This window comes from Camellia sinensis, chromosome 7, assembly GCF_055761805.1.
Source record: "Camellia sinensis isolate YWXY chromosome 7, ASM5576180v1, whole genome shotgun sequence".
Lineage (NCBI taxonomy): Eukaryota > Viridiplantae > Streptophyta > Magnoliopsida > Ericales > Theaceae > Camellia > Camellia sinensis.
Window position 1 is genome coordinate 51,094,871 of NC_138967.1, and position 6,582 is coordinate 51,101,452.

The window sequence follows — 6,582 nt, forward strand, 5'->3', positions numbered from 1 at the left end:
ACTCGATTACACAAGTTTGTTCGTGGAATTGACAAGACTTAGGGACCTAACAATATATATTAACAATTGGTAGCTGGAAGGGAAAAAATGAAAGAAATCAAAATTTCCATAAGACATTGTTGTGAAGTATGGATATTTTTCTCCGATATTTCAAAAAGAGAGATGTATCTGTATTATGTTTGTATTAGATATCTACTTTTTGGATATTCACAGATATTTCAAAAAGAGAGATGTATCTGTATTATGTTTGTATTAGATATCTACTTTTTGGATAGTCACAGATATGTGTCAGATACACTAAATCACATAATACTTCTTTTACAAAATTAAAATTGTAGTATTTCTTGCATAATAATATAATATAAATAATTGTAAGGATAAATATAAGAATATTTTTCTAATACTTTATTTAGTTATTTGATAAGAAGAATATAGTGAATTAAAGTAATTAAATTTGTCAAAATGATATATCTTTTTTTTTCATGCATGTCCCATATAATTATATAGAAAGTAAGTATTAATAAGAGAATATAATAATAGTATAATTAAAATTAAATATCAACATATAAATAAGCAAGTAAACTTGAAAACAATATTCTTTACCTGTGCCAAAAGGAAAAATGCAGGGACAAGTTGTAAATTGTTTTATCATTGTTATACAAACATATTAGATATTGAAATAAAATATTTGCAAGATCTATTGAAAATTAAAAAGTAAACAAGCTACTATCTTAAATTAATATCTAATTCTTAAATGTTAATATTTTGTATTATAAAATTATAGTATGATTTTTCAACATTCTTGATTTTATGCGCAACTCGTCAATAATAATTTTAAAAAATAATTTATTTATTTTTAAAAAAAACATATCCTGATCGTATTGGTTTCATATTTTTTTAATTTTTGTTCTATAGTTGTATCCGTATCGTATTATATCTAGTATCCTACTTCCTAGACACAATGATAAGATTTGAACTAAATATCACACCTGATAAGGGCACAAGAAGAGGGGGATTAGGAGGGGCATTGGCCTGGAAACGTTTTAAGAAACACATGCATATGTATATAGGTTTAGTAGTTTTATCTAAGAGTAATGTTATATATAATTATATTTTTTATTTTAGTTTCTCACTCTTGAACACAAAGTAACCCTAGGCCTTTATATTCATAAATGCATATAAAATCTGCTTCCTTGCTTGTGTTTTGGAGTGAGAAAAAGATATGAGGAATAAGATTATAGGTAGCATTTTGTTTCATCTAATGTTATCTATCCCTGAAATTCTTAAGGGTTGAGTTCCTTTCCAAGGGTGATTCCACTAGATAAATTTTGTTGTCCAATTTTATAAGATAAATGTGATACGATCATGTAATTGTCAATATTCAATTAATTTAATTTTTTAAATAAATTAACTTATCTACGTATCCTATAAATTGAAAGGTTCCAATCAATTAGGTGGTCCTAAAGTGAACCGAGTAGCCCAACCCAATAGCACCACGCCAATTAGATCACAAACTTTAAAAAAAATAAAAAAAATAAAAAATAAAATAAAATAAAATTTCTTCAGACAATTTGCCAAAAAATTAGATATAGGAGATAGGCTTTGAAGCATTTCAAGGGTGTTCCATTTTTTTTAGATAACTAAAAAAATGTACTAGCCATGGTCAATCTGTAATGTGAGCTTCAAAATTTATGAAAAAACCTTTTTGGAAAACTCTTTTAGAGCAGTCTGTGATCTTTTAAGTTTGGCTTCATTCACCTAATATATCCTATGTTCTTTCTTTTTTTCTTTTTTTATATATATATAACAAATTTGGTAATTTCTTTAGATAGGATTTCCACTAATTTTACAAGATATGTTGTCGAATGCAACTGTTGATCCTGTCTCCCTTCACTTAGATAAAAAGCTTACACTCCTATCCAGTACAGACTCCGAGTGTTATATCTACAAAATGCATGATTGACTACGTTGGCAAAATGAAAAGTTATATGAACCAGAAATAATGGCTATAGGACCATATCACCATGGTAAAGACAACCTACAATGGATGGAAGAACACAAATTACGGTATCTGCGATTGCCTCTTAAACGAAGAAATGAGACTAGTATGGATAGATACATAGTAGCCATGAGAGATTTGCAAGAACAAGCACTTAGATGTTATGCAAACTCTGTATGGCTTAACAAAGACGAGTTTGTGAAAATGATGCTTCTTGACAGCTGCTTTCTCGTTGAGTTGTTTCGCAAATTTACCATAACAAGTATGAGAGATAGAAATGACCCGCTCTTCAAAATTGATTGGATACTTCCAAGTATATTGCGCGACTTATATTTATTTGAAAATCAATTGCCATTCTTTGTTCTTGTGCAGTTGTTCGATATGACCAAAGTTCTCGACCCTCATGACAATATCACTGATTTAGCCATTCGATACTGTTGTTGTGTTAGTCAATATTTATTTTATAGTGCATCGCCAGGTCTTGAAATGATTTTATATACTTATAATTGTAACACCCTAGAATTTCCTCACAACAATAGATCAAAACAAACACAAGAATGTTCCCAAAAGTCATCTCTTTCATTGAACTAAAGGTTGTAGGATCACAATTCATCATGTACAATCTCACAAGATTTCAATACTCAAATACTGTTCAATGAACTAGATAACCATACAAAATATAGGCCTCAAGGGCTTACAATAATTACAAAACAATTTGATGGACTTGTTACAAAAGTTCTAATTCAAAATATCAAAACACTCATGAGTTACTTCTTCCCAAAAAGTGCTACCGCTGGATCCCGTCCATCAAGGGGGTAACACTTCATCAATTCCTGAAAAATAATATAGGGTTGAGCTATTTGCCCAGCAGGAATACATTTAACCAGTATTTAATCTTTTCAAAATGGCATCATGTTATTCTTGTGACAAAACAGAACAAGGAATAAATCTCCACAAGTAAACTTAATCAATCATAGCGAGACATCGAAATTCAAGAGTGATAGATTATAATTTAGATCATTAAGGGCCAAGCAATTCATGTCACCAAGTATTGCACATAAACAATCACAACCATGGATGGCAAACCATGAGTCCACATGTAAGAGTCCAACACAAATTACCCTTTACTGTTGTGTAAAACCATTCCCACATTTGCCGGCTATTATACGGTAGAGAGTGAGCACCCAAAGAAAATCATCTGTTTTTCCAGTTTTGCCGGCTATTATACGGCGGGACTATGTGGACACCCAAAAACCATTTTTCCCACATTCGTCCAGCGATAAGCCTAGACAAGGCAATTAGGCACCTTTCAAACTCCCCACGCGGGTACCAACACAACACCACACCACATTTTAAAAAGTGACTCCTACTCGGACTCATGCACAATCAACAATCCAATCATATTTTACTTCAATCAACAAGCATTCAACATAGCCAAGGAATGGAACACAACACCACATTTTAAAGAAATTAACATCCAAACCTCAATTCATCTACTATAACAATTTCCTCATATATCACCCTTTTTATTATCACAACATTCTAAGAATTTAAGTAAATTTTATTTAATTAAAGGGTTTTCAACTTAATTGAAAGTTTAGGGTTTCACCAAATTTGGAGGTTAGTCTTGTTTATCATAGAAATGGGTTTCAATAATATTCATATACATGTTAGACAGGAGGGTATAAGAAATTATAAACAAGAAGCAATTATAAGGGTTTCTTATATAGAAATTGGGGATAATCCAACAATGTTCTCAAGTTGGTTTGTAAATTACAATCACACCATGAAATCCATTCAAAGCAAAGAAATACAAGGATAAAAGTATCCCTACCTTTTCAAGAGGGCAAAAATGGAGCCACCTAGAAGAATCCTTTGCCAAATCAAGATCAAACCAAGATCCAATTGGTGGAAAGTATGATCTCTAAGTATTCTTCACTTTTTGCTAGGAGATCTAAGCCAAATCCTAGTAGAATGGGAGGTATTTTAGAGTGAGAAACTAGGGTTTTCGAGTAAGAGAGGAGGGGAGGGAAGGTAGAAAAGAAAGAGTAGAAGAGAAGATCTAGAATCGTGTTTTTAAGCTGCTGAATTTGCGCAGCCCGCTCGAGCGCCGCTTACCCCGCTCGAGCGTAAGACATAAACTAAAGAGCCCGCTCGAGCAACAATTCCCTCGCTCGAGCATGGAATGACATGACTCAAAAGTTTTGCAGAGCTACAGGAAAACAACTGAGAGCCAACATTCCCCGGTCGAGCGCCAATTCCTACGCTCGAGCGTCCCGCCTGTAAACTCAAAAGATACTAGGAGTTAAGATTTTCCGCTCGAGCGTGCCTTTCCCCTCTCAAGCGGACCCAGAACAAAAATGTCACAATAATGGAATTTCAACTTGCCCGGTGAAGCATTTTCTTGGCCTGGCACACCAAATTACCTTTTTCACTTTCAAAATCAATACCTCTAACAAGTGTCATCGCAGACAAGAAAAAGATATGGAAACACATGCATTGTGCCACAGAGCTGCATGAAGTTGGGATCAAGTTCAAGAAATCTAAGCATGATACAATCTTTTATGATGTAAAATTTAAAAATGGGGTATTAGAAATCCCAACATTCGTCATACATGAGAAGATAGAATGTCTTTTTAGAAATGTAATTGCATACGAGCAACATCATCTCGAGGAGGACATTGGCCTCAAATATATCACTGATTATTTAACTTTCTTGTGTTGCCTCATTAACTCGTCACAAGATGTCTCCTTGCTTTGTCGCTCTGGTATTCTCAAAAACATGCTAGGTGGTGATAAAGCGGTTGTGTCAATTCTTAACAAGATTTCTACTTGTGCCTTTGCACCTCATGACAATTTTTATTACTCTCAAGTATTTAACGACGTAAGCGAGTATAGTAAGCAACGTCGGAACAAATGGACAACGATGTTAAGGCGTAATTATTTCAACAGCCCATGGACAATCATCTCATTTCTCGCAGCTATTATGTTGCTTTTACTCACTTTGACACAGACAATGTTTTCTATTTTTGCTTACTTCTGTAATAGAGGTTGTTGAGCCCATGGAAAAACTTTTAAGTGAGATTATTTGAAATCTTGAACTATATTCTTAAGAAAGTTCGAAGAAGGTGTTTGATAAAATTTTCCAAAATTACACAAAATGATGTTGCATAATTATAGATTTAGCATTTAAAAACAATTAGGCCCATAAGATGATTGGAATCGTTTATCTCATAAACCTTATAATGAAGACTGTAGCAAGTGGAAACTTAAAAGTATGAAATTCAAATCTCCTGCCCAAACTTTGAAGGCTGGAAGTGGTACAAAGAGTTTAGATCACGAAACTCTCGGGACAAACTTTTGGACTTGAAACGATTCAGAACAATGGATCCAAATATCCTTTGCAACCGAACTCAAAAATGTTTAGAGCATAAACCCAAAGATCTGAGTACTTGGCTTCGAAAATATTTCGAGAACCCAGAAGTTACTCCATTAAGAATCCCAGAACACTTGTGAACTTGGAGCCTAATTGACATGTTAGAACTATGATGTGACGAGTTTGAAAATGAACCTTCTCTTGAAGATGGAGAACTCAAAGATAAATTCATTCATCACTCAAATTAGTCTTTACTCAAAGTCAAGGTAGCGCGACTTGGGAAGTCCCTTTGGACTTGGTATCATATGGCAGGAAGTTCCTTGGACCACACCTGACCTTTATCTTGGGATGGTGGGAATTGTTGGTTTAGTGGCTAAAATCAAAGGTTCGTCGAGATAATTTATAAAACCCTCAGGCATCTTATTGTTCTCGGGGATACCTGAGGAGAAAACACTGGTTGGGGATCGCAATTATCTCGACCAGGCAGTTAGGAAGGGAATCTTTCTCATGTGGTCACATGGCAACACATGGCATCACCATAATCAATTGCTTAGACTTCAAGCCAATCTTGGGAATGTATACACCCATCCATAGCTCATGATTCAGAACCAACATAGTAGCAAAGTTGGAGATTTGGAATGAAAGAGTGAAAGTAGGAGTTTTATGGGATGCTCTGTTATTTATTTTTTATGTTTCCTCTCTCACTAGTTTTCTTTCTTTGATCTTTCATCCAAGCACCATTTCTCTCAATCTCTTCTTGAATCTAGTTTGATTATTAACAAATCGAGCCTCTCTCTTTCATTTCCAGAAAAAATCATCTCTTTCAGCAAAATTCATCTTCTCCGACCGGTTTCTGGTGAAATCCATCATCTCCGGTGAGCTTACTAGAACCCATCTCATATCAAGACTGACTGTACAAAGAATCAGTTTCGTCATATATCAATCAATATATGAACAATTTATATTTTATTTTATAAAATAGATTGTTTAAGTTTAAATTTATAGTTGGCATCTATTTTAAAAATTGTAATTGTTCATGTGCCTAATAATGTCCAATAAAACTAAATTTTTAGACAACTTATCTTTACACCCTCCACGTCATTATATTACTAAAAAAAAGGGATTCTCATTACACCTATTATACTATCAAAACTAACCCTAAACTAAAACTCTTCAAAACCCTTTCAGTTTTGTCTCTTTACACCGA

The 6,582-nt window shown here is 33.6% G+C and overlaps 1 protein-coding gene across 1 annotated transcript; it reads left to right on the top strand.

The window, feature by feature from the left end:
• Window positions 1–1,910: 1,910 nt before the first annotated feature.
• LOC145795800 (UPF0481 protein At3g47200-like) lies at window positions 1,911–5,057 on the top strand. The gene is made up of 2 exons (XM_082880704.1): window positions 1,911–2,507; window positions 4,471–5,057. Exons 1-2 carry the CDS (start codon window positions 2,003–2,005, stop codon window positions 5,055–5,057), a joined length of 1,092 nt encoding a protein of 363 aa, XP_082736830.1. The 5' UTR covers window positions 1,911–2,002.
• The last annotated feature ends 1,525 nt before the right edge of the window (window positions 5,058–6,582 follow it).